A 26,348-nucleotide genomic window follows, 5' to 3' on the forward strand; every position below is an offset into this window, starting at 1 on the left:
TCGTAGTAGTTCCTCACACTCTCACAGTTCCTGATGTTTTAGTTAGCGCACTATGGTGTTTTTATATTATGGGAAGTGTTAAACTGGTCCTTGTGGTCCTTGAAGCCTGTGTAATAGGATAAGGGAGCATACACATGCCATCTCAATTACTGAGGGGCTGTTGCTCACTTGTAAAGCTTGATTGCATCTAGAAATCAACATTTGGTGCAGAAGCATCTTACTTTGATAAGGTTAACTTCTTTCCTGGGAGTGATAAAGTGTTAAATAAGCACTGTGACTGTGAATGGAGTTCAGGTAATGGTAGCCCCATAAATAGATATTCTCACTCTTAGGGGAATGGATGCTGAATCCTTTCAGAAGTTTCTCTGAGCACAAAGAACTGAAATCTTTCAGCCTGCAGCACTCATGACCTGGCAATTAAATAAGCATCCTTGGAGAACATCTGAGACGAGCGGGCAAAATGCAAATATTTGGCATGTACAGGAGTGCTGTATTGTGATGTTGCCACTGCCCACAGTTCTTCCCTATGTCAGCCGTGTGCTTGTTCTGGCTCTTGCATTCAGGCCCCACAGTCAGCTGGAGCAGAACAGGGGTCTTCTTCAGACATGACAACAGGGAGTCCTCCTGTGCTGGGGCAGAACAGGGAGGGGAGGCAGATGCATCCTTCCACTTCCAGCAATGACGTCCCTGAACCAGGCCTCAGGTGGGCAGTCCACAAACTTAACCGTCTTTTGAGCTGACTAACAATAAGAATTTCTATGCTGCCAGACCAAGGCTATTTTTAAATCAAACCCAGGCTTCCTGAAGGGTATCAGCTTCATAGATGCCTCTAGATTTCAGCAAAGACACGGATGTTGTAGCAGGCACACGCTTTGCTGAGTTTCCTATAACTATCTCAGGATCATCACCCTGAAGGATGCAGCTAAAAAAGTCTCTGTTTGCAGTGTTTTATCTCTGTGTGCTGGCAAATACTATGGATCATTTAGAAAAGAGAAGGAAAAAAAAAAGTTAATGCTTTAAAAGTAGAAATATAGTGCTGTGAGTGTTGATATCAAGCTGTAGTTCTGGACTTGGAAACTTTTTCTTGCCCATTTTTTAAAACAAACTCCATAGCGATTTTGGCATGAAGAGTTCATGTGTGCCCTCTCTGTTGCTCAGTGTGTTGCACCTTGAGTGTTGTGCCAAAGATACAGGGAGTAGAGTGGGACCAAACTTTTGTCCTCTTGCTGTACTGTCTCTGTATTACTGAAGAAGTAAAACTATGCATTTCCAAAACATTTTAAGCTGATAATTCATATGGAGAGAGCAGATAGAGACCAGAGTAAGAGTGTACTTGCATAGCAACTTCTTTGTTCCAACCATGGCTTAATGTGCAGGCATTTACACCATGTAAATTGGGCAGAAAATGAGCTGAGTTTTTGAAAGAAAATGGGAAGAATACAATTCAGCAGAAAACCATGTGAAGTGCATGTGTGAACATTCTGCCCACAGCTTAACATCAGTGATTTTGTGCGTCTTCATTTTCAATGCCTGCTATGAAATGCTTCCAAAATTTCAGGAAATGCTGAGCCTTCACTATCCTGCTGCCAGGATTCTTGAAAAGTAGTTAGAATTGATACAAGATCTCTAGTTGCTTTGGAAAATCATGGTTCTCTGTCTTGAATGATGCTGCTGTTTTCCTGTGGTTTTCCCAAGCTGCAGTGTTTCAGGCATGTGGGTGGCTCCTGCCCATGCTGAACATCAGCCTTGTGGACTTTGGTGTCCACACATTCAGAGTGATTAACTAGCACAGATGGAAGTGTCTAGACCTTGACTTTGATAATTATGTCTAGCATGTCTCAGAAAATGTATTGTCCTGCTAATGAAATGGGAATTATTCTTACTCTGCTGTGTATTTTGAGAGCGATTGTGTTGAATGATTTGTACGTCTTCCCTGGCTTTGTTTTGCCCATTACCACAAGTTAAGTAACAGCATCTACAAAGTGAGTGTTGATACACATGGTCACCTGAGCCAACCTAGGTTTCAAGGAATGATGGCAAAAATATTAAGAAACTGAAAATTCAGCTTAAGTGAATCTCTGGGTAATATTATGGACTAAGGGTGTTTTTGACTTGGTTCTCAAATAGTGAGACGTGGAAATCCCTTCACAGCCATAGCAGCCAAATCTGTTCTGGGTCCACTATGCCCTGCCAGAGAGGGCTCACCAAGTCCTAAGGCAGTCCCTGGGGGGCCTGTCCCCAGATGGGGGTCTGTGGGACTCCTCTGCCCTCTGTGCACAGCATCATGTCCCCATATCTCCAACCAGCCTGGGAAGCCTCCTCCTGCTTCCCTATGACTCCAGCAAAGACGTGCTACTGAGAGCAAATTTCAGCTGCGAATGCTTGGCTGTTGAAGTTGACTTTAGGAGGATGAAAACATTATATTTCCTTCTGACTTCCATGGCTTCTGCTCACTGCTGAGGTTGAGGAAAAGCCAGCAGTGACACCACTTCAAATGCTGGCTCCTTAAATAACCATTTATATCCAGAAGATTAGGGCAGCCACAGAGGAACCTCTCAGCTCTTGGTTTTATGCCCATTATGGAGAGGGAGCAGAAGCACATGGAGTTTAGTGCCTCCTTGCAATTAAACTTGGTGTCTGTGACAAAGCCTGATCACCTATTTTTTGCTTCCGCTTCACAGATGCCATTTTCCATCAAACCTTTGGTGCTTCTTATTGGGTGTATAGACACAGTCTTTTGGTCTTTTCTGGATGTGGCTGCTTTTGCTCCTTGTTTCTCTCTGCCTCCTGTCTAGCTGGATGGATGGATGGGTGGATGGGCAGGTGAGGATTAAGTGCTTGAGTCAGTTGATACTGCAATCAATTCCTCTTGGAATAGACTTGGCTGTTACTTTTTCTTATGGTTTAGCCTCTGAAAGATGATATTTGCTTAAAAGAGTTAAAGGAAAAAGTAAGGGGAAAGGTGGTGGTAGTGTTGTGAGCAGCAGCTGCAGGGCGATGTGTCTGTGCCTAAGCTCAGGAGGCTCCATCCCACTGGCCTCCTCTTTCCATGGATATGCAGCACTGTCAGCTCTGTGGTGGGTCTGTGCAAGTAGAGGGGGAGAACCTGAAACCATGACTGCAATAATATAAAGTGAATTTCAGTGCTGTTGTCTCCACGTGTAAGTTCTCTGTCCCCTTTTCAGTCATTAGGGAGCAAAGCAAATCAATGCCAACAGAGGCTGATTCAAACCTTTGCCCTCATTTAAGGGATTCCAAAAACCATGGTTTTGTTACGTGCTGGAGCCAGCTGCCCTAGAGCAGCTCAAGGACTGGAGCAGTCTTTGGTGTTTGACCAACATGAAAGTCAGTGTGTTGCTAAAATTGTCAGTGACCAGTGCAGATCCATATACTACTCCTTGACTAGAACCAAATTTATCTCTTTTATGTATTTTTAGCAGACTGGGTTTTTTAAATCTTTCCAAGACAAAATGTAAAGAAAAAATAAAAACCTCAGCATAAAAGTAGTAATATAAAAAACTCTCCAAGCAAAACAACCAAAAAGCAGTCAAGGATAAAATAAAATTAAAACATTCCCCTTGTCTGTTTTGAGTCAGGTACATGAATTTCCAACTTGGCTTATTTAGTTTTGGAGCAAAAACCCTCCCAGGTGTATATAGATTTTGATGTTAAAATGAGACACGCACTCGTGTAAGACTGAAGTGGTATTTTGGATAACTGCGTCCAGAGTTTTTCTGTTATGAGATGGGTCAAAATGGGAACAAGATGGTGGCTTACAGAGCACAAAATGGTAGGTGAGCCCTCAGGAGGGAGCACGCACCAGCCAAGCCGCCTCTGCCACCATCAGGGAATAGGACCAATAATGGCTTCAATAAGCTTCTAGCTTTGCCTCTTGTTTTTTCTCTGTCATTCTCGAATTTAATATTATGTGACACGGCCTTTATGCTAACATAGACTCTGAAAAAAGTCTAACCAAGTCTCAAGTATAATTTCTCCAAAGAAACGGCTGAATTTCATGCTTCTCCGTTACTAAACACGCAGATTTAAGAAAACCAGAGTGGTTCCCCTCTATGGAACACAAATTTGTTTATGGTTTGAAGACAAAGTTACATTTTTCAAGGCACTGCCTATGTAGATTATATTCTCTGTTCCTAATGCCATATGATGCTATCACCAACATCAACTTGATGCCAGAATTCCACAGTGGATGGGGGGAAAAACTGCGATGAAAGCATAAAATCAAGACTCTTGTGATGCAAATGTCAGTGTTCACTGGAGCAGGTTGGCCTGAGTGTACAGGGCTGGTCAACAGAGGTTGTGCTTGTGGCCTTGCAATATGGTTTGGATTCCAGTTGCAGAATTCTACAGAATGTGCATTTGAATCCAGGATAACATGGATGAAAGGGTGAGAGATTGTTCAGTGCATGGACTAAATAATTTTAATCAGAAAAAAAAAGACTTATAATTTAGATTTGTTTGGTGTCAGGGTGACAGAGTGGGCAGGTGATGATGATAAATTTTTGCAATTCAGAAGAAGAGTTTCTGCAGTTATCACTTTTAAATGCCCATTCTGATATTAGTGTAACTATCACTGATTTCAGTAGCAACAGGATCAGGCACTTTTTTACCCAGCTTGTTGTTGGCTGTTCTCTTAGTTATTTTTAAGAATGTAAGAATCAAGTGGTTTTTATAATTCTTAACAGGTAGAAGGTTTTAGCTACATCACTTGCAAGTGCTGAGCATCTGGCTCTGACAGCTTTCACAGCAACAACAAACCTTAAAAGCAGTTATTTGTGACTGCCATATCACAGAACGTGGTTCTATATCAAAATAGTATTTTTTAATTCTGAAAAACTGTGAAGATATTACTCGGTTCTGAATATGGCTGATATGTTAGTATGTTAGGATGACATAAGCCAGGCAATTTTCCCTTCACAGGACAGCTCTTTACTATGATCTGTTGAAACATTCATTTCAAAAACAACCTCTATATTTACAATGGCAATTTTGCACATGCAAGTTGTAAATGTACAGAATTTCAAATGTGAACATTTACCAGGTAGTGGTGTTTAAACATCTATTAAAATATCACATGAACTTACTGCTACCTGTTGAGGAATAAACTGCAAACACAAGTCCCATATTTAGGTTAAAAAGTAGAAAAAAATCTCTTTAGTAAATTTCTATCTTCTGAATTATTTTATAGAAAGCAGTAAGTTCTTTTTCAGCAGTGAAGAAGTCTGTTTTAATACATAATGTCATGCTGGACCTAGTTTTCTGATGACTTTGCTTTCCAGTTGGTTTGTTTTAGCAATCACAACTTATTTTTATTCTTTTTCAGTTGAAGAGGGTGAATCTTCAGATTTTGCTTTGACCTGGGACTCGTCAGTGACTCAATCAGGTAAATATTTTAGGTTCTTCTGATTGCAAAAACTGCCAGAAAGCTGCCAGGCTTTTTACAGGAACTGTATTTTGTATGTCACATTCCTGTCTCAAATCCAAGACTACCCACTGCAACACAATTTTTATATCAGTTCCATATGGTCAATAAAATCTATTACACACAGAGACTAATATACTCTTATCCTCCAGAGAGCCATTCTTTCTTCTTGTGGGCACACTGAAACGGGTTGTGATTTCTCCAGTATAACCACTTTGAAGTTTTCTGCAATGGGCACTGTTACACATTCATTCCAATCTAATTACATAAAAGTTGCTTTAATAGGAATTTTAAGCATCGGTCTCAACTGGAATGTGTGTATTTCTCCTCTCAGAGGAAATTGGAAAGTACTGTGAGGGCTGGAGAATAAAAGTGGTACATCGCCATGGTAGAAAGATTTAAAATTTGAACGAGCTTTTGGTCTGCTTGACAGTAATAAACATGTGTCTGAGGCTTGTTCATCTGTGTTAGGTCAATAATTTGAATAAGGAGAGGCCCAAGAAACTGAACAGGATAAATCAAGTTTGTCTGTGTAATATGTATTGGTAATACAAGCATGAGGATAAATGTCAGATTAGATTGTGTTTAAAGTAACTAGCCACATCTCAGTCACTGTGCCCCATGTAAAGATATTTTGCTGCCTGTTTTTAACATTTATGAAATGCTTAGAATAATTTTGATTTTGAAGCCAGTAAGTCTATTTCTGTGCTCTCTGCACGTTGGACTGTGCAATGGTATTCTCTTAAAAGCTCACCAATGACATGAAAACAGCTCAGAAACTGAGCGGTAATGTGAAAACCAACAATGATGTTGCATTCCCGGTTAGATGGGTTTGTAAGAGTCACAGGGAAACTGGCTCCCAGGAGGCACTTTCTTACTGAAGTGAGCATCTGTCTGGTCTCGAAGGCACAAACTGCCTTTGCATGGCACTTCGTGGCCTTTCACTTTGTGCCCACTGTGCTCTCAGTTGCACTGGGTGCATCTTCTCTGGGCACTCTGGCTGTTTGGAGGGGTTTGTGTTTCCACTAGTCTTTGATAGCAAATATTGCTGCTGCTGCTGCTGCAAACCCCCAGCTGTGATGTCAAAGGCCCCTTTGTGCCTGGAGCTAACGGTGCATGAAAAGAGCGCTCGCCAGCTCTCTTGCTTGACCTTCATCTCAAACAGCAGTGGAGTGGAGTTACCGGTGTTATCTATCACGAGTCTTGAAGTGTATTAAATTCAAAATAGGTTAAGGTTCAAAACAATGACCAAAAAAAAAATTTCTGTGCACAGCAGAGTTAATTTGGGATTTCTGTTGGTGACTATGCCTTAAGTAAAAGACAGACTGTGGAAGGCTTTTACCAAATTAGTAGAGTCTCCATTTTTCTTCATTTACTCCCACAATTATAGCTCTCATTCAAGATGTCGGATGTGGGATAGAATGTATTGTGTGCATGATTTATGGCAGCTTAAGGAAAATGTGTGTTAATTGGGGGATTTTTTTCTTAATACATTTAGCAGCTACAGATGTCAATCTTGTATGTGTATAAAGATGTAATACCATATCCTGTCAAGACAGGATGCAGTACATGAGACACAAGTTGCAGGCTAGAATGTGATTGAGGAACTACACAGAAAAAGCTTAAAAAGCCCAACTTTGTGGTGGTGTGGCTGCATGAAGTCACTGGCTCTTGTGTGGTGTGGCTCCACAGCTATATTCAGTAACTGAAACCAGTCCCTCAGTCCCAGTGTGCGAGACTTTCATTATGTTCTTTTATGATCTTCCTGTTTGCATTAGCTCCAGTAGTGTGATGTTGAAGTTCAATAAAGGGTGAAAAAACATGCTTCAATTTCTTGTTTCATGCCCCTTCCTTCCTTGGCCCAAAATGACAAAATTGCCTCCCCTTCTTTGACTCCCCCAAAAGAAAAAAAAAACCCAAAAGGCCAAACCTGGGACTTGTTAACTCTGAAACATTTGCCAGATGTTTCAAATTAACATATTTCTCTCCCTTCTTCTCCTGTATGTGTTTGTACATCTCTGTGTGTGTGCAAACACATACAAAATGACTTCTGAAAAATTCTGCTGGCACTCTGCACAGCTGCTGTGGGCTGGGGGAGTCATGGTCCCAGGGTTGGGTGGTATGTAGGAACAGCAAGAGCTGTTACCGGTAGAATGTAAACTTTAAACTTTTTAAAAATATATATTTATATTTTTCTACTAGCAAAATATTTATATAGGTGCATCTGTGGGGAGAAAAGGAGCTTTTGCTGCTGTATTTTATTTTGTTCGTCTAACCAGTAGAAGCCGTTCTGGAAATTTTTTCTGTAAGCACGAGCTGAGTCTGCATTCATGGGTCTTGTCCAGGTGGCTGTGATGACCATGGTGTGCCAAATGTCCAGGTGGCTCTGATGTCCTTGGTGTGCCAAACATGGAGCTCCAAGCTTGGTGTCTCCTGATGGGGCTTCTCTGCCCCTGACACGTACTGAGGGTGCACAGCCTGTGCATCCCTGACCAGATCATGGCACTGGGCAAGGGGCTGCTCATGGGAGCTGCTTAGTGCAGCTCATGGAAATTTGGCTGTGAACACCATGGTAACGGAAATGCTGTGCTCAGATGGGTCTGTCTGGTGATGGCTTGGTACAGGACCATCCTTCTTTCTCTGGCAGAGTGTGTGCACAAGTTGCTGTCTTCTCTCATGTAATTGCTTGTTCCTGGTGAAACCTACAAAGGCAAAATGCTTTGCAGGAATCCAACCCATGGTGTAGTTGCACTGAGGAATTTATTTCAGTGCTTCAAATAAAGCTAGAAATAGTGTATTTTTTTTTTTTAATGACAACAACTTAAAGGCTGTACATAATAACTTAGAGAATCAAGAAAACATAGACGCAGAGGCTACCCTTGCACCAGGGTGAATAATCTGAGTCTCCACTAGTCCTGTTTAACAATGGGCATATAGCAAATTTCCTTCCTCTTCAAGTTTTGTAAACATTTTTTCCTTAATGTAAAAGGAAGAAAAAAAGCTTTTCCTTTCCTCTCTTAATCCAAGGACTTAGTTTGTTGTTAAATAGATGGTCAGGAGTGTTTTGCTGTGTAAGAAGCAGTGATGTTTTCTGTTCCAGAGGAGCTGTGTATCTGAGTACTCCTTCCCCTGTTTTCCCCCCCTTAACAGCACATGCAGCTCTTGCAGCCTGTCTGTACTATTCCAAAAGTGTCACTGGGGGTGGACTGGGCAGGGTTGCTGGGGGCCAGGCAAGTGCCCACCTCTGCTCTGCAAAAGGAGTTCTAGCTGCTTCGAGGCCAAGATGAAAATAAGATTCAAGACTTGCAAAACAAAGGTCCGGTCAGACAATGCTGCATTTCTGTTGCAATACGTCACAAGGGTATTATCTTGAGGAGCAACAAGGGACATTTTAAAGAAGTAAAAAGTCTTAGTAAATATATAGAGAATTTAAGGCATTTTAAAGACCTATGAAAGCATTTTATATGGGAGTTGCTGGGGAGTTTCTCATTAGCCTGACTGTGAGGCCCCAGGGAATCTTGGCTGAATTGTCTGGGGCAAACAGAGCAGATTCTGTCTTCTCCTCAGGAGCCTGCAGACCTAAAAGCCTAATTTTTTTGTGTCTGCTTTTGAGGTAGCTGAAGGTATCTTGTTTTTCTCTGCAGCAATGTGTTACAGTACTGATCAAGAAAGAGTTTTGGAAATAGGGAACTGTGGACTGTGGTCTCAGTGCTGGGGACAAATAGCACTGGGTTTGTCTCTGTGCTCAAGTGTTTGCAGAGCATGGGTGTTCTTTGCAGTGTTTGCAACAGGAAAGGCCTCCCAGTGCCCAACCATCCATTAGCACATAACATTAGTGTAATTCAATTATAACATTCCAGAAATCATAAAAATAAATTACAGGTTGGTATTCCCCGCTTTCCCCATTAGCTCCAAATTTCCTGTCCCTGCCACTGAGCTCGCAGCAGCAGCTGGGCACACGTGTGAGGGACATGTTAACACAGCACAGCACGGGGAAAAAAACCAAAACACAACATTTTAGGACACAGCTATTTGATGTTTTTCTGTTAAGATTTCTCCCCTGTGCTTTTTTTTATACAGTACACTGCTTTAGATTTTTAATTGTCTTCTGCAATTTCTTTTGAAGTTTCCCTCCTTTAAGGGAAAGAAAAGGGGAAGCAGCAGCTTTTCAGAAATGAACCACAAAATAAAACCACTCTGTGGTCACTCCTTTTCCTCTCTCTTATGCTTTGCATGGCATCTTCCAGCTATGTAAATCAAAATTTTCACTTGGTATCTCTAGAAGAGCAGCATCTTGACACAATTTGGAGACTTATTTTTTCCACAGGGCTACCAGAGCCCATGCTGGGGTGTTTTTAATGCTGTCTCTGCTGCTTGGGGCTCGCGTTGCCTGTTCCCTCCTGGCTGTTCCCTCTGTTCTCCTCTTCTTTCTGTCTTCTGATCCCGGTGCTGCATTGTCTGCTCCCAGTGTTGAGGGTTTCTGTTCTCCTCTGTTTTTTAGAGTTTGGTTTAATTTTGGCTTCCTGGGGAAGCTGGGGTCTCATGAAGCAAACAGAGACTCACTGCCACAAGTATTCTTGTCTTAACTTTTTCCCATTTTCTGCTTATTGAGATAAATAACAGAAAATGTGTTCTCCCACCTCACCTTTCCCCTTGGGGAGGCCTGTTTTGCCTACGCAGCTGCTTGCCCCCTCAGCTTTCCTCCAGCACCCTGGGCTTGCATGATTCACTGCCTGGTGCCCAGGACCAAGAGCACCATCCTCACAGAGCCCCATCCCTTGTGTGGTGTCCCAGGATCCAGGGCTGTCCCTGCCCTCTGCCTGTGGACATGGGCTGTGTCAGCAGCAAGTCAGGGTGCTCAGAAGAGAGAGACTCCACAGACACCAAACTGTTTTTCCCTATTCCTACATGGATCGGATTTTCTCATTTAAATTCTAAATGCAGAATGCTGTAAAACACAACGTGAAATTCCGTGATCTCTGTTGCAGAGCACTGGAAAGGTCAGTTGCAATTCAGAGCACATTAGAAACTTGATATTTTGCAAGTACTCTGAAATTACCTGTCCTGAGTACCTTTACAAGCTCAGATATCTTCTAAAAGCTGATTTCATTGGTAAATCAGTATGAGAAGATACTGATTACACTGGGTAAAGATTTCCAAAGAAATAAATTTTTGAATTTAGCAAAAAAACTTAAGAGACTTTGATAACTTTTTTAGTTGAATATTTTTTTTAATATACTGTGAGATGTCAACTGGTTGGCTTTGCTGTGTTGGTTTTAAAAATGGCATCCTTGTCCCTGCATTGACCTGTGAGATGCAGCCCAGTCAGTACAGTATGAGGTTCTCAAAATTTTAAAGATCTGCTCTGGAAGCATCCAGAACCCAAAAAAATGCAAACAAGAAATAAAGCTTGGAATGTTTGCAGCTCAGGTTACTGCATTCCCCACTTATTATAAGTTGAAATTTTATTTTCCTTGGTAAAGTGTGGATTTTTACGGTGTCACATTGTAATGTGTCCTTTAGAAGAGAAAATAAAAACAATTCTCCTTTCCTAATTATAAAATTTATTTTTTAACATTCATATTTTACTATTACCAATATCTAAATATTTTATTAATATTTAGATAAATACTAATTTATATATATTTATATACATATTTAAAGAAAGTACTTTTGATAGTGTTTTATCAAACAGAAGATGAAGCAATAGAAAGTACCTGATACTCAGATAATGTGGTGGATGAACATCCTAGACATTTTTGCACAAGATTTTTGTAGCTGGATAATACAAAAAGAAACAATATAAGTAGTTGTAAACCGTTTCCAGATTCCTCTGTTTGTAGGAGCTCACGGCACAACTCTGTTTCTGCAGTCATGAGGGCTTCCTGTGAGCAAGCCTCTGCTCCCAGCACTCCTGGGCTCCTGGGAAGCGGCATGTGAGGCTGCAGGAGGCTGTTGGCTGGAGTGACAGGGAGGTTCCCAGGAGTCCCTGAAGTCCAGCCAACATTGCACAGCTGTAGCACCTTCAGGGAAAGGAGAAGTATAAAAATGGGATTTGTCAGCGCACGCAGTGCAGCGTGGCCCCAACACGTGCGTGTGCCATGGAAACAGCCGCCCCGCCAATCTGCCCGGGCATCTCTGGTGGAGCGGCGCCGTAGGTGTTCCCCTCTTGTTTGGGGAGGGAATCTCCGGCAAGAAGGAGCAATCTTCAGATGTGAACACAGCATGGGTGTCAGTATTTAAATTAGAAGCACACACCTGTGTATTATGGCGTTTCCTAGAAAATACTTACTATTAAAAATGTTAATTGGGAAAATTATAGCAATAGCACAGAGGAGGAGAATTAATTTCCATGGTACAAGAGGCGAGGAAAGAAAAGCTCATTTCAAAGTGAGCTATCGAGTGCTCCCCCTACCCCATCACCCACCCCTTGCCAGACTTTTTAAACAGACCAGCTTTCCAACATGCATTGTCTTTAAAGGAAGCTGAGCAAGTGTAGTGCATGGCAGCATGTCCTTGGTGCCCAGCTTCCCAGTGCCTAAAGCCAGCCCTCCTAATTGCTACAAGCTACATCTGTAAAAGGGAGGATTTCTGGAGGCTGCAGGGTCACAGCCCCACCTGGCCTTGCAGATAAGGTCCCAAGGACTGGTGTGCACTGGGATGCCAGTAGTGCATCAGGACTGGTAATGGGTGGCAAGCTTTCAGTTAAATCTAGGAGTATCTCTGGGTCATCGGGATAACCTCATCTGAAGTCTTGTGAGCTTGGTATATGTGCTGGCATGGAGTTGCTGTGGCTTTGGGGATGTTCCCATAGGGTCTTCTACCAGCAGCATCCTGCCAGAGATACAAACATGCCACCAGCACGAAGGGTTGCGTACTGATGTTGTGAGGTGGGCAGGGAATAACAGGATTTTTGTCCCTGTGACAAATGGTGCTTTTTATTTAAAGGTGTGCCTGTTGGCACTTTATCTGGTAGGAGATTGTAACACTGTTTCATTTCCTAGCACTGACTGAAGGAGGTCAATCACTTTCATGGGTGGATCATCAGGAGCAGCTTTCTTGGCTCTCCAGGGCTTGCTTGGTCTCCCCCAGGCATGAACATCCTGCTGAAGGATCTGCCATTGAGCTGGAGTGAGCAGTGGAGGCGAGGAAGGCACAGCATAGTACCTTCCCATCTTCTTCATCTCTTCCTGTGTTTCTTTCAGCGGCACTACCTTGTTCTCCCTTGCTGCCCAAGCAAAGGGCTGTGATCAGATAACCATTTTTTGTGTTTTTGAATAAAAGTTGTATCTGTTGTTTACAATAACTTTCAGGGACACAACTAGGAGTAATGGGCTAAGGTAAAGCAAAGGAAATGCTGGGCTGAATATCAGGAAACCTTTCCAGGTAGTGGGATCTAATAGTCTGGTATTATCTTCCATTACTCTGGTAACTAGACTGGACAAAGTGCTTGAAATTACACTGTAGGAATGGTCTTACATTAGCAGAGAGATGGATAAGATCACCTGATAAATCCTTCTCATCTCTAATTGATCCAATTCTGCTGCACTCTGGATTTGCTAATCTGCAGATTTGAGCAGACAGAATGGTCAGGAAAATTGTGCTTTCTAGAGCTTATTTCAGTAAATATTTTTATGTAGGAACTCAAAGCACTTTGCAAATGCTAATTAAGCCCCCCAACCTAGTAGGAAGCCTTCCTTGTGCCACTTATCCACACTACTTTGCATTATGCAGCATGCACAATACTGCAGGTTGACCTTCCCCAAAGGGCTCTGGCTTCGGAACTCATGGGCACTTGCCAGCCCATCTTGCTTTGAATAATTTCTGCAGGTCAGTGACTTTGCTTTTCCAAATCTACCTTTCCTGGCTAGTAGGAGTGGAAGAGAATGAAACCATGCTGTCGTAGGAAGCAATTGCAGTGGGTTTCACCTTTGTGAAAGCAGACAGCTGGAGAGTTGAACAGAAGCCTCCTGGTGAACAATTTCTTTCGTTTTCACAGAAACTTGTTCTCCTTTGACTAGTTTATACTTTGCAGTTGTAACTGGTAGCTCAAAGCTTCCAGCCTGAATAAATGTAGAACAAGAATAGTAGAATATATTATGTTAGCCTGTTGTTTAAACAAGAAAAATCAATAAAATATAATGCCACGGTGGTGTGTGATAGCAAGGGCTGTCAGCAGGATAAATAACGACTGCCAGGTTTTGTATAATTCTAACGCTGCCGGCTCCCCAGTTGGGAGCTTGTGTCGGACAGTGCATCCGAGTTCTTGCCATGAGGCAAAGTCTAGGGTAGTATCTCTGTCCGTGGAAATCCCTTTTAAAGTAGCCCAGTCTAATAATTCCCGAACTGAGTTTTCAGGAATGGAGGTGCGCAATATGCTAAACACACCTTTCCAGACCAGTACGACAGCGTCGTTCTGTGAGCCGCTGTTCGCCATTTCTCAGTTCTGTCGGACCTCCCGGTCCCGGGGCTGAAGGGGAACAGCGTACCTCTGGAGGAATTTGGCTTGGCTCGCAGCAGCAGGACACGTCAGAGAGTGCAGATCACGTCGGGGTCACCAGATATTACCGCAGGCCTGGTTCCTACGGTATATCACCATGTCCCGCAGCCATAGGGAGGAGGAGGAGGAGAAGATCCAGCAGCAGGAATTGTGCAGCAAGATTGATTTATTTAATTATTTTACAAACTCTTTTATAGACTTTTTCTTCACAGTCTAATTGGACAAAGGACCAGCCACCCCTTGGGGGTGATTGGCCAAAATCCTAAAACATCCATTATCAAAATATTTTCCACTATACCATAAACAAGACTTTTCAAGGTTGCAGGTGGCTTGGTTGTTTACATTCCCTGCTACCTCTTCCATGAGAGAGAAAAATCTCTCACGGACTTAGAAAATAGCAAGAAGATCCTCACTAACAGCATTTTTGTACCCACAGTGGTGGATCCCCAGTAATCATTCTTCTTAAGAAAAAAATAAATCGTGGCAGTGGTGAGAATGGGGTTTTATAAATAAGGTTGTAAAAGAAGAAAAATAAATGGAATAAACAAGCTGCACTGCTTTGCATTCTGCGCTAAGAACATTGATATGAAACTCTGCAGTGAAGAAATGCATGAAATTTATGATGCTCTGCCCAAAAAATCTTTGCTTATTCAGTACAGGAAACTAGAATCATTTGGGTTGGAAGGGACCTCTAGTGGGTCTCGCTCAACATTGAACTGACTTGTAAAAGTTTTGTAGCCTTTACCATGGTATTTTTGGTTAAATTGTCTTAAGCTATTTAGCTTATCATGGACCAAGAGTCCAAGTATTGTTACTGTAGTATAAAAATGTGTAGCAAACAGAAATTAAGGCTGTAATAGAAGATATGTTTGCATTTCTGTCATTTGGTGTCTAAAGTAGCCTTTTTCCAGTCTCACTACAAGGAATTACGATGTCACTGTCAAAATAAACCAAGCTTATCTCATAATCTTGCATTTGTTGTGTATAAATTCAAATGAGAAAACTGTTAAATGGGACCATTTATAATGAGATTTGAGATACCCTATAGCTCTCACTTGGAGACAAGTGACCTTTGTCTTCTTTGGGGCTGAGTAACAGTGCGATGAAGATTTAATAGATGTGTGCGGAGACCTGGCAGGAGATTGGGGTGTACGTGGAAGAGGCACTCAATGTGTCTTGCTCTACATATTTTTGAATTCCTCGCACTTGGGACTGGAGTGCTGCCTGTTGGTGTGTGCTGCTACCCATGCCTCCTTTCTCCCTTGGATGGCTTTGGTGTTTGTTAGCAGAAATTATTAGACAGTTACAAAATACTAAAGAGAAAAACCCACACAGTTTGCCTGGAAACAGTCTGTGTTGCATATAACTCTGACAAGATCAAGCCTCTAATTAAATTATCTGGCACGTGGGCAATTCTGTTCCGAGATCTGCTGAGCTAATGTGTAGCCATTAGCTCATACAGCCACCAACTCAGAAATACCAAAGAGACAATTTACATAGGGCCACAGCGTGTTTTAAAAAATTCTGGTGAGTTGTGAAGCCTGTAATGTTAATTGCCAGTTAGCACATTGTAATTGCTGTAATTATTTGCAAGTAAAATGATGTGAGGGACTTAACATTGTACTTTTCTTTAGCACTTCACATGTTGGTGATCCACTAAATCTCCTACTTAAGAGTTTTGCTGGTTATTTTAAGAGCTTGACAGCCACTTGCTGAGGTCTGATCTCACCCACAAGCTTGCCATTCTGCCTGTTGGCTTTAATACTGAGCAGTGGCTCTCTGAAGTCTATATTAAAAAAAAAAGGCAATAAAATAATAAATGCAAATGTCTGCTGCTGACCAGTGAGAGCATAGCCAGCCCTGCAGCTGGCCATGCTGGAGCCCAGCTGGGAGAGAGCCCTCAGCACAAATTGCCAAGTCTATTGCCTCCCACCGCCACTCTGCGGAAGTGGGCCAAAAGCTCCTCCGTATGGGATTAAAGGGATGTGTAATAGATTAAAGATCAAAAATGTTAATTAAGAAATGGTCTTTTCTAATAAGATGCCTTCAAGGGCATGGTACCAAAAATGAGGCAATATCTCATTTTGGCAACAGCTCAGGGTTGTAATGAAGCTGGGGGGGGGGGGGGGGTGGTAAGGGGAGAAAGAAGGGACACCTCCTATTCAAGGCAACTCCTTCAGAAGGAGTAAATCAATTAGCAGTAAAAGCGTAAACATGTGAGTCAGGATGACATTAGTCTGAGTGGTGCTGAACAACATGGATTTAGAGGTACACATTTTAGCTTGGCCTTTCCTTGAGGATAAGTTGGTAGTTTGCGACTGATAAAAAAGGACTCCTTCAGTTTACTGGTGTTTAAGCATCAGCCTGGTAATTTGGCTGAAAATAACCAGTCTTGTTGAAAGCTTTGATGCATTTGCAGTGAATCTGTTCAATATATTTTAGTGATGTAATAATCTACATCTAGAAAGTTCACCACCTTTGTTACTGGATTGAAATTTGTAAGCGTAGTGTTTGGGTAAAGGCTTATTTCTCTTAAGGGGAGAGCCACCACTCTGAGCCCTCGTGTTTCAGGCTCCTGCGGGGGGGGAAGTTTATGTTTTACAAATAAACTGATATGCAAGTGTTACTTATGTGTTTCAAACCCAAAAGGTGCTTTTGAGAGCTGTGAAATTTTATTGCATCATTATGACTAAAGAAAACACACTTTTCCTTAAACTTGAGCAGTCTAGTCAGTGAGTTCACTGTTACATTTTCTTAGTAAACTCATCAAAACTCTAAAAGGAAAATTTGGATGTTTGGCAGTGCTTTTTCCTTGTGGTAGAATGATGGGATTACGCATGCCACTTCATCCCACAGTTTCCCCTCTGAGCGCCTTGATACTGCAAGCTGCAATATTTCTGAAGCAAGTTATTTGCCAGCATAAAATGGCGGGAACCTGCAGGCAAATTTCCTCCTATTGGTTGGAAGTTTTTGCTTGTGTAAAGAAAACCACTGGCATGGTGAGATCTCTGTGTAGTGTGTGTATGTGTTTTAAGGCTCTGACTGTTGTTTGCACCAAAGCCAGAGAGGATTTTCAATTTGAGAGAAATATGGTGGGAAGGCGTTTGCTGGCCATGTCCCTCTGTGCATATAGTGAGCTGGGGCCAACTGAAGCACCCTGGTAGAAAAAGCCCTCTGACAAGGGTTTGAAATTTAGATCTGTGTATATTTTATTTTAATCTATTGTGTTCTCCTTGAGAGGAGGAATGATGGTTTTCCCTGGTTTTCCCCTGAGAGGTTTTTTGGACCCCTTGAGCTGGGCATGATGTAGACTTGTGCTTATTGGTATTTAGCTTGGATAGGGGCTATAGGTGACTTAAATGACACTAAATTCCTGTGCCCTGACTTTGTCAGATGAGTAAATACAAATGGAGATAGTGGTTGTTTCCATTCACAGAAAGAAAATTGGAGAACTATTTCTTTCTTATTCAAATAAGATGTTTTTGTGGTTTGTAAATGTATTGTTTTGACAGACTGATTAGTTTCATCTTGATTTCACTTATGGTTTTTGTTAAAAGAAATGTGTAACTTGGTCTTGAATTAGCATTCTCCTAAGAAGGGCTGTGTCAGGCCATTCCTGCTGACACATCCAGGAGATATTTTATCAAGGAGATAAAACTGTAGCAACCAAAAGATCAGTGTGTTTTTCTGATTATGAAGCTTGCTTTAAAGTCTATAAAACCGTGTTCTGAGTTGAAGTGTTCCTCTACATAATTTTGACAATATTAAAGAAAGATATCTGTAGTCTGTCCTTCTTCTTTCAGTGACAAAAGGGAAGATTTCAATTTTGCATTGTTCATTTAATCAAATATTTGCAGAAAAATGGTCAGTTCGTAGTGCTGTCATTGCTTTCTACAGAGTGTGTCCATTATTGGAACTGAGAAAATGTGGGCTTAAATCTTGATACCAGTTCATATCAGACTGTGTGTGATTAGCACAGAAGTCCAGAAGACCATTTATTCCGGTAAATGAATGAGAAATGTTCTGTGTAAAAAGCATTTGGCTTCTCTTCCTTGTTCATATTAAACAAAATACATTTATTGCCAAATTTCCACAGTAACATCCAAGAAGTATAAAGAAAATCAACAGGGTTAGTGAGGTATAACTGAGAGCAGCATTTGGTCTATAATCTTATAAAAGAAAGGTTGTTCAGTAAAAAGGTACTTTTTCTGATTAAGGTGAATTTCAGGCAGAAACCTTGCATCAGTTTGTAATAGTCAGATTGGTAAAACAATTTCCAGACATGATGTTTGTGAAACCCACATTTTTTTTCTCTTTTTTTTTTTATATACTGTGTGTACAGACAGCTGCAGTGTTGAAGACATGAGGGATATCACTTCTGCAAATGCTCTTTGAATCTCAGGGTTTATGTTGTGACAAAAAAGCATAGATGTTTCTGTATAACAGAACTAAATTTTGTTTCATTTTTCTCTCTTATTTCCAAAAAGTGATGCTCAGTGTCCATGGTGTTGTGTATGTGAAATTAAATAAGAGTTGGTGTTGCTCTTTCTCCAAAATGGTTTTTAAAAACTGGTGACTTTTTAGTGGATTTTTTATGTAAAGAGGTTGTAAACCTGTTGTATTTTAAGTGTCTTTCTGAGTTGTAGACAAACAAACAGCTACACCACAGGCTCTGGAAGAGCAGCAGAGCCATCAGTGAACTATTAAATAAGAAAAGACATCATAAGAGTTAAGTGATTTTTAGCTTGATCCTGTAATGGAATAATTTAAAACCATCTCTGGTTAATGAACTCTGCGGCCAGGTGGCATAACTGGCCAAGGATGTAGGAAGTGGAAGCGGCTGAAAAATAGACTCCTAGCTGTGATGGCTGGGAGAGCAGTGGAAGGGTCCAAAACAAAACACTAACCCCTTATTCTGCACCCACCGCAGGCTGTTGAAAAAGCCATTGAGTAGGATGAAGTTGTCAACTGTGCATCTTCCTGCCAGTCAGCAACTAAAACACAAATTTCCTAATGTAAGGAAAAAAGTTGGGTCTAGGTCCCTCCCAAAAAAGTGCCTTTTAAGAAAAGGATAATTTTGTTATGGTTACTACTTTTTACCTTGGCAAAGTACACAGGGAATGGAGCTGCTGAAGTGCACATCATCTAAATTAGGGTTAATTAGAAGTTCTCCCAGATAGCTGGTGCTTCATCAGCAACAAAGCAGCATGTAAATAAATCTAATTTCTCTCCAAATAAACTCTTCACAAGCTTAATTACAACAGCAACAATATCTCCCCCTATCCCCCCCCCCTTTTCATTAGAGGGAGCGGCTCATTATGAGCAATATCTGGTGAGGGCTATCATGAGCAGTCCAGAGCTGCCCCTCTCACAGGTGTCCTTCGAGGCCAGGAAGAAGTGGAGGAACTTCCAGCATACCTGGAAGAGCCCAATTAAGGTAATTCATGAGAAATTTGAGAAGCAGAAAGCACTGATGAAAAAAAAACCCAAAACCACCACCACTATATTCTGGAGAGACTTTGTTAATTATTTCAAGTATTTCCACTATTTGGATTATTTGCCATCTTAATTTCTTCACCTTTATTACTCATTTGCCAGCAAATATATGAACTTTGGGTTTTATCTGTCCTTTTTATTCTTTTTTGCCATCCATCATCCTATGCTAGATCCAAGGGCTCTGCCAGTTCTTGTTGCTGTGTACACACTCCTGTCTCCTGCTCTGACACGTGGGACCTGCTGAATGAGAGGAGGGGCTGAGGGAGACCAGACTTTAAAGTCATTTTAGCTTTAAGTCTTTTAAATGTCTTTTCACACTTTCTTTACCACATAGGACTAGAAGAAAAAATGCAGGAAGATATTAGGGAAAAAAGTGTTATTGCTGCTAAAAGGATCACCACGTTGGAGGACTAGTGCAGCTCACTGCTTATTCTAGCAATACATAGCTGAAAACCTCCATCCAGAAATTAGTTATCACAGGGAAAGTGCAAACCTGGGTGCCAGTTTCAGCTGGGTGCAGAAGTGCTCTGCTGAGGGCTCATTCAAAGCGATTAACTTATTTCATTTGGTACTTGATTCATTGTCGTCTGTGATTTTTTATTTTATTTTATTTCTAATAATGTTGAAGCCAATGAATTCCTTATTACACAGTGTCACGTTTCAGCCAATCCTAAATTAATAAATGAGCAGCAGCAGAATAGCATGCAGCACAATTCTAACAGCATGAGCTGCACAGAAGTATATTTTACTTAGCTCCAATTTAAATACTCTGCTTTGCTCGATTTAATTATGTGAAATTACTGAATTAATGGCTTTGTCAAGTGAAACGTGTAGGACTTCAGAGTTTGGTATTAAGGAAAGAAATTAGAAAGGAAATCTGAGGTACATTAATTTTTGTATGTGGGCTTGTTTTAAACACAAACTGAAATTTAACTGAGCCCACAGCCCAAAATCACATAGCTTTAAGCCCAGGGAAGAGAGAATGAGCAGGAAGTGGCAGGAAACTTCCTGAGTCATCCCTTGTTGTCGTGTGGTGATCTCCTGGGTGTATCTGCTGGGCAGGTTCGATGTGTGTTTGTGCAGCAGGGGCTGGCCAGGGGCATGTGGGAGGGAAGGCTCTGCAAAATCCAATGGTTCTCTAATAACTTGACCACCTGTTAAATGCCCTTTCCTGTGCTGCGTACTATGGTTTTCTTATATCTTTTCTGGTTGAGAATCTTGTTATAACAGTTGCTTTTTTTCACGTTCATTAACTGAATTCTTTTGCTGTGGTTTGAATCCCTGCACCAAGACACAGTGCCCAGCCTGGTGCTTGGTTGTGCAGAGATGCACAACGAGACCTGAGGGTAACATTTCTGAAAGCTTGCAAGCCCTGCTCCTCGGAAGCCATTTGGACATGTAGGTGCCTAACTCTCATTAATTTCCAATTTCATGGTTTTTTACTACAGTCTGTTGCCACTTGTGAGTATTAGGCCCTTAAATCACTTGGGTTACCTACAGATGTCCCTCCCAGCCATAGCTGGAGCAGTGTAAAGGTCCTGTTTTCCCAGTTTCTGCTCGCTGTGCTGGCAGTGTCCAGCATGGAAGGCTCCCCTTGAGCAGCCGTGTGAGCCTCTGCCAGCAGTAACTGGTCGCAGAGAGACTTGAGCATGGGCTTGGGAAAACGTGGCTTTTCCCTCAGGTGCATTTGTAACACCTTTTTTTCCAGAGCAAGCCATATCTGTAGAGAGAAAGCCAGTGAGGTTTCTTTCCTCCAAAGATGATGCAGGGTATTTGATCAGGCCATAAAACCCACAACTAAGTTGTGGTCCAGGTTCAACCCTCTGTACCCTGGATAAAAACAGGAGTTTTACCCTAGAAGCTAACTCCACAAACCCGGCCCCACAGAAGCCTCTCAAGTCTTTAATCACAGTTTTGAAGACTTCCAGGCACAGTTGTAGCAGAAGTGGGTCCCTTCTGTGCTCGTTCAGCTGCACATTTGTCATTCCCAGTGGAAAATGGTCCAGGCAGGTTCTGAGCAAACCAAGACCCATGAGAAGGTCAGTGAAATAATTATTGTTTTCTCTAATTTGCCTATGTGTATTTTTCTTCCTACCCCAATATGTTTTTTGCTCTTGTTCCATTTTTTCCCTCTGTATTGATTCCACCCCTTGCTTCCTGACAGTTTGCAAAGGGCTCTCTTACCCTCTCAGTCCTAACATTGTGGGGTTTTTATAGGTATAAAAGGAGGAATGTAAATGCTACCTGTAAGATCCTAGTGGTTTGTGTTGTGAAAGGCATTCCTTTTCAGCATAACTTTTAAACAAATCTGTATTTCAAGCATGGGAAAAGAGCATTTTGAATGGAAATATATTCAGGGACCTAAGAGGGTGTTTTATATGGAGGCCTTGCTCTGCTTACATCTTGTTCCTGTGTGTGTACACTGAGGGCTGTACACTGAAGACACGAATTCTCCAGGACCAGAACTTCCATGCAGGTAGGACAATTCAAAGTCCTGGACCTTGTGTAGGAACAATAAAGGAATCTGCATTTTGAATTAGGCAAAGGGGTTTCAGATATCAAAATACATAGTGGCATTTATCACTTATGGTAAATTACATCATCTGTGATTTTTTTCTCTCTTTGAAAATCAACAGGTTTATTTTAATAAAGAGTTCCAGCAGCTGCTATTTTGAGCAGAACCAGTCAATACCTTATTTTTGCATTTGATATGCAGCTGCAATAACAAGCCACATGTGAATTTTATTAAGCCTTCTGAATTTTCTGTCTGTTCAGGGAGCTATAGATTTAAGTTTTGCAGATATCTGGCTTTACCTTGAAGTAAAAAAGTGCCCAAACAATCAAAAAGCCACAAAAAGAAAAAACAAAAAAAAGAAAATCGTTAACACCATTTCCTCAAAGAAAGGAAAGGGTTTGTCATGCCTATAGATTAAAATGTGATTAAGAAGTCCCGTGTTAGCTGTGAGTGGAATTCCATAGAACTGCTGGAAACAGAATACTTTTCTTCAACAGAGACTTTAAAAACAATAAGTTGAGTTTTATTAAAATATTCATATGCTTAAAGTGCCATTTTTCTTCTCAAAAAGTTACATGTATTTATTAGAGTATGATGGTCAATATTATTTAGCAGTTGTATGTAACAAAGTGAAAAGCACATTTTTATGAAGTGCACTGCTCTTTGAACTTAATACTTGCTGCATCCTAATTTCCTTTTGCATATAAATGAACTTTATATCTAAAATGCATGCATCTAAAATGGATTTTAGATCTGGTTTGATTTGAACCTCATTATTGGAACTGAAGGTGGGAGTTGCTCCCATTCAGATGTACCATAGGAATCTGGAGGTGGACAGCAGCATCTTTTTTCAGAGGCAGATAATCTGTTGCATGGCAATCACACCTCTTGAGTAAGTGGATAGAGTCTGCTGCAGATGACTGTGGAGCAGTTTGGGTGCAAGCACATTTCCTGATTTGGATGCCCCAGAGATGTACAAAGCACATCTACTGGCTTTTGAGCCTGTCCTTTCCAAGGAGGAGGCCCCAGTATAAAAGAGGGGTGCTGCTCTCCTCGGAGCCCTATGGGGGGACAGTGTCTGTGCCCTGGCCCCGGGAGGGCAGCCAGGGGGTGACCGTGGTCAGTAACTGGCAAGTGTCCCACAGCTGGGTGCTGTTCCAACCAAACACGTTGGCACGCTCTGGACTGCTCCGTTCTCTGCCTTTCGTTGAGTTCCCTAAAATTCACTTACAATGCTTTTTGTGTCGGAAAAGTGTTTACATCCCATATTTATCCCGTTAAACTGGCTGCCAAACACTGAAGAGCTGATAAACACTATGTGCTGTTAACACTATGAAGTACAATCCCACTGCTGCTTGCATGCAAATAAATAATAATAACTCAGCTCTTTGTCCGCTTTTTCATGTGTAAGTGCATTTGTCACATAGCATAGTAACATCTAAATCATTTTAGTAAAAGCACTAGAAAGGCTGAAACATTACCTGCAGCTACGATTAAGAGGAAATTTTACTGTTTGGTGGTGTTTATATGATTTCCTTATTTGATTTTTTTAAAAAACACTTTTAAAATGGTGTGATGCTTAATCACTGTTGCTGGGTTTCACTTTTTAAAAATTTTTTACTGAGTTATTTCACCTTCCTAAGGACTGAGGGATTGGCCTGTAGGCTAAAAGTTACTGTGAAATACTCATTAAATCTTTTCTTGCAGCCATTACAGACACAGATATCTTTTTAATGTGCTTGGTCAGTTTTGAGGTCACTATTTTTGTTACTACTCATAAATCAGTAGCAAGTATTTTTAGTGTCATCAGTGAAAGGTTAATAGAAGGCCATAATTTTCAGACATACCTCTTTCGATTAGCTGCTCAGAAATTTCCTTAAAAAGGGGGTGTAAATTGTTCTACACCGAAAACTGGAGACTTTGTCTGAGTCCAATTTGTGCATAAATTGGAATTGTCTTTCTAATAGACTCTTTGGAAGGTGTGGGGTTGCCTTCAAGGTAATGATTTAAACATAAACTGACCCTTGATGAGGGAGCTGGAGTTTCAGTTTAATGTGTTTCTGCAGTTTTCCTTTGCCTTCAGTGCCTTCAAATTCCACACAAATAATTCCTTCATAACAAGTGCCTTTTCAGAAGATGTATGCTGCTGACAGTTAATATAAAATTATTGCCCCTGAATGCATTTTTGTAATTACTTCCCAGAGAACTGTCTTTGTGTTAGAAGACATTTCACACTTTAGTAACATAAGCGTTTGGGGAGAGCATGAGTAATAATTACAGGCAGTCTTTCAGTGAAAATAAACCTAAAAATTATAAAAAAAGCTAATGTTAAAGTTGGTTAGAGACAGTGAGGAATTTATTCATCACATTATGCCTGTCTGTATATTTTCCAAGTTTAATAACCCTTCAGTAACTAAACTTAAAAAAGCCATAAAGAACAGAGAAGCTGCTTTCTAATTTTTAAGCAATAATGAAAAGTGACGTGCTACTAGAGACAGAATAAAGAAACTTAATCTGAATGCTCCTGTAGGAAATTTCTGCTATAATGGAAAATGAAATGGCTCAAATGGCTCACAGTTTGATCAATAAAAAAATTAACAGTATTTATTAAAAGGTTTCTCTAGTATGTTGATTAAAGGATACTATGGAAGTCTTGCTCAAAGAAAACCAGGGTTGTAGGGTGAGTCTGTGTATGTGAATGTGATGTGCAAGAATCATTGACTGAGCAAAGCCTAATGGGTTTCAGGTTGGATGCTGGATGTAAATAGATGGGTCTAGAGAGCTTGGAGCCAGGACCATCTGTATAAATAGACATTGTTCTGGTAGTTGCTACACACAGCAGCAAGGTTGGATTTGCATGGAGGCAAAGATGGCAGAGTGTTGCTTTCACGGGACAAAACAGGGCAGTTGTGTCTCTATAGCAGAGATAACTCTCTAGAGATGTAGGTGGGCTCAGGTGGAAGCAAGGCACTGCAAGGCAAGAGGTTTACGTGTGTTACCCATTCTGTGTGTGATACCTGTGACTGCTATAGCAAAGGAAGGTGCCATGAGCTGCCAGTCCTCTGGTGTGGGTTCCTGCCACTTTCCATGCCTTTAAACTTCAGGTAGACACTTGAGGTTTTCTTAAACTGCTGCTAATTTGAGAAAGTCACATCCTGTCTGAAGGAAGATGGACATTTTCCCTGAGAAGTGTTGGTGTACGTAAGCTAAAAGAAGGCTGCTGAGAGGAAGCTGTGGGATGTGCAGGGCTGTCAGCACCAGTTCTGTGAGTGGTACAGGGCTGGCAGAAGCAGGAACAGTGTTGGTGCTGGCAGCAGTTATTCCTGGGGTGCTTGGAACCCCTTTCTCAAAGAGTGTGTGTACCAGCAGATGTAGAAAGAGGTGCTGTACCCTACTAAATTAGTTTTTCTTTGCCAAGTTGAAGAATGCTGAGAACTGTCCATTTACTTAGAAATTAATATAATTTAATACGTACTGGAGTGTAATAAGGCTCTGTTGTGAAATGTTGTCATGTGTGCTTCCTAAAGTCTCTGACTTTTGTATATTTTATTGTTAGCACTGTTCACACAAAATAGTATTACTGGTATAATCTGTGGTTTATCCCATGGGTTATTATGCAGAGATACGCAGCACTGAGCACTCTCCCTTTTCCTTTGCCTTTCCAAAAGCAGCTCTTGTAGCCACCGTTGCTGCTTGTTGGTGGAGGCTGCTGTCAGAGCCAGACAAATGACAGCTCGCAGAGGCTGCAGTGGCCATAGCCCTAGGAGGGCATGAGGAGGTAACAATATGCAATTTTCATGGTTCGAGGGTAGCCTTATCCTACTGTTCTTCATTACAGTACTGCAGTGAGATCAATTTTGTTAAGTTGTAAGTCTTAGGAGGCCAGCACCATTAACTACATGCTGGATCAAATAATTTTTTTGGTATTATGATTGTTTTTTTCCCCGTGTTGAGGGAAGGAAAGATCTGATGCATGGATCTCTTCAGCCTGAGAGAAGCACTGCATGGCAACTGAGTGTCAGCAGGATTGTGTGCCTGCACTTTGCTCGCTCTGCCCTGTCACGTAGTCATCCCATGTGATTTACCATTGCATGACTATACTGTGGTGTTTCACGCGTTATTCCTTTCTGGCTCTTTCTTTTTCAGCTAGGCACCTTTTTTCTTTACCACATGTGGTTTGACACCATGTGAAAGTAGTGTATGATAGAGCACCAAACCTGCTTGCCTTTGATGCACATAGTGATGATTTGATGTGTGGAATGAGCTGCCTTTGATACCTGGTCCTGGTCCTGGGTTGCAATCCACACTTTCTGACCTGGTTTGCTCGGCTGGAGCAGATTTTTGGCAGCTTTGTGTGGGTATGGTTGCAGAGGTTACAGCAGCTCACAGGGGGGCCC

At 41.4% G+C, this 26,348-nt stretch overlaps 1 protein-coding gene across 3 annotated transcripts in view; it reads left to right on the top strand.

Moving 5' to 3' along the window:
• The window catches only part of ZNF423 (zinc finger protein 423), a 230,792-nt gene that overhangs the window by 37,142 nt on the left and 167,302 nt on the right, over positions 1-26,348 (top strand). For all 3 annotated transcript variants that reach the window (XR_004242572.1, XM_032121819.1, XM_032121820.1), the window contains exon 2: positions 5,342-5,401. Coding sequence is in view for 2 of the 3 variants with exons in the window: in XM_032121819.1 (XP_031977710.1) it covers positions 5,342-5,401 (60 nt within the window). In the remaining variant the exon portion in view is untranslated. The remainder of the gene's footprint in view (positions 1-5,341; positions 5,402-26,348) is intronic.

The sequence above is a fragment of the Corvus moneduloides genome, chromosome 12, assembly GCF_009650955.1.
Source record: "Corvus moneduloides isolate bCorMon1 chromosome 12, bCorMon1.pri, whole genome shotgun sequence".
NCBI classification, from domain to species: Eukaryota; Metazoa; Chordata; class Aves; order Passeriformes; family Corvidae; genus Corvus; species Corvus moneduloides.